We start from the raw sequence: 789 nt of genomic DNA on the forward strand, positions 1-789 counted from the left end.
GGAATAGTTATAGGCTGGTGGCTGGTCCATGGGATCGGGTTTGAGATCCTCCTTGTGGGATCTGCAGGCTGGCAGAGGAGCTGGAAGAATTAGACCTGATCTTGGTATTTGGTAACTTGTGATCTTTTTTCCATTTCATCCTCCTGTTCTGGAACCAGATTTTGATCTGGCGCTCGGAGAGGCAGAGGGAATGGGCGATCTCGACCCTGCGCCTCCGGGTGAGATAGCGGTTATAGTGAAATTCCTTCTCCAGCTCCAGGACTTGCTGCCTGGTGTAGGCTGTGCGGGAGCGTTTCGGTTCCCCTCCTGAGTAATTGGGGTTTACTGAACAAACACAAAGGAGGAAAAAGAAAAAGGGAAATTAAAAAAAAAAAAAAAGAAGAAAGGGAGAAAAAAAAAAAAGAGCAGAAGAAGAATTACTGAGCTGTTCCTTTAATGGGTCCTTTCCCCCCCCAAAAGCATCACACATTCTTTTGGCGGGGGGATATAATCAAAAAAATACACCGCAAACCTTCTAAAAATATACCCAGAACCTATCTCCAAATCTCCACCTCCATCCTCATTGCTTGACGTGTATTCCTGTCTAAACGTTTTTATAAGGTCCCCTAGACACATTTTCCATGCCCTCTGCGTGTGTATATACACATCTATATACACACCTCCACTTGAGCATCACTCTATTATCCCCAAATCTTTAAAGTTCCCCCTACACACATGCAAACAGACAAACACAGACACTCCTTTTTAATAAATATCACACTAAAAAAAAAAAGGGGGGGGGGGGGGGGA

General features: G+C 44.6%; 1 protein-coding gene across 1 annotated transcript in view; it reads right to left on the reverse strand.

Annotated features, from left to right (window-relative positions):
• Window positions 1–789, reverse strand: part of LOC104077246 (homeobox protein Hox-B4) — a 1364-nt gene continuing 575 nt past the window's right edge. Inside the window, exon 2 of the mRNA XM_009578403.1 lies at window positions 1–324. Coding sequence (XP_009576698.1) covers window positions 8–324 — 317 coding nt within the window. The 3' untranslated portion in view covers window positions 1–7. The remainder of the gene's footprint in view (window positions 325–789) is intronic.

This window comes from Fulmarus glacialis, unplaced genomic scaffold, assembly GCF_000690835.1.
Source record: "Fulmarus glacialis isolate BGI_N327 unplaced genomic scaffold, ASM69083v1 scaffold25275, whole genome shotgun sequence".
Lineage (NCBI taxonomy): Eukaryota > Metazoa > Chordata > Aves > Procellariiformes > Procellariidae > Fulmarus > Fulmarus glacialis.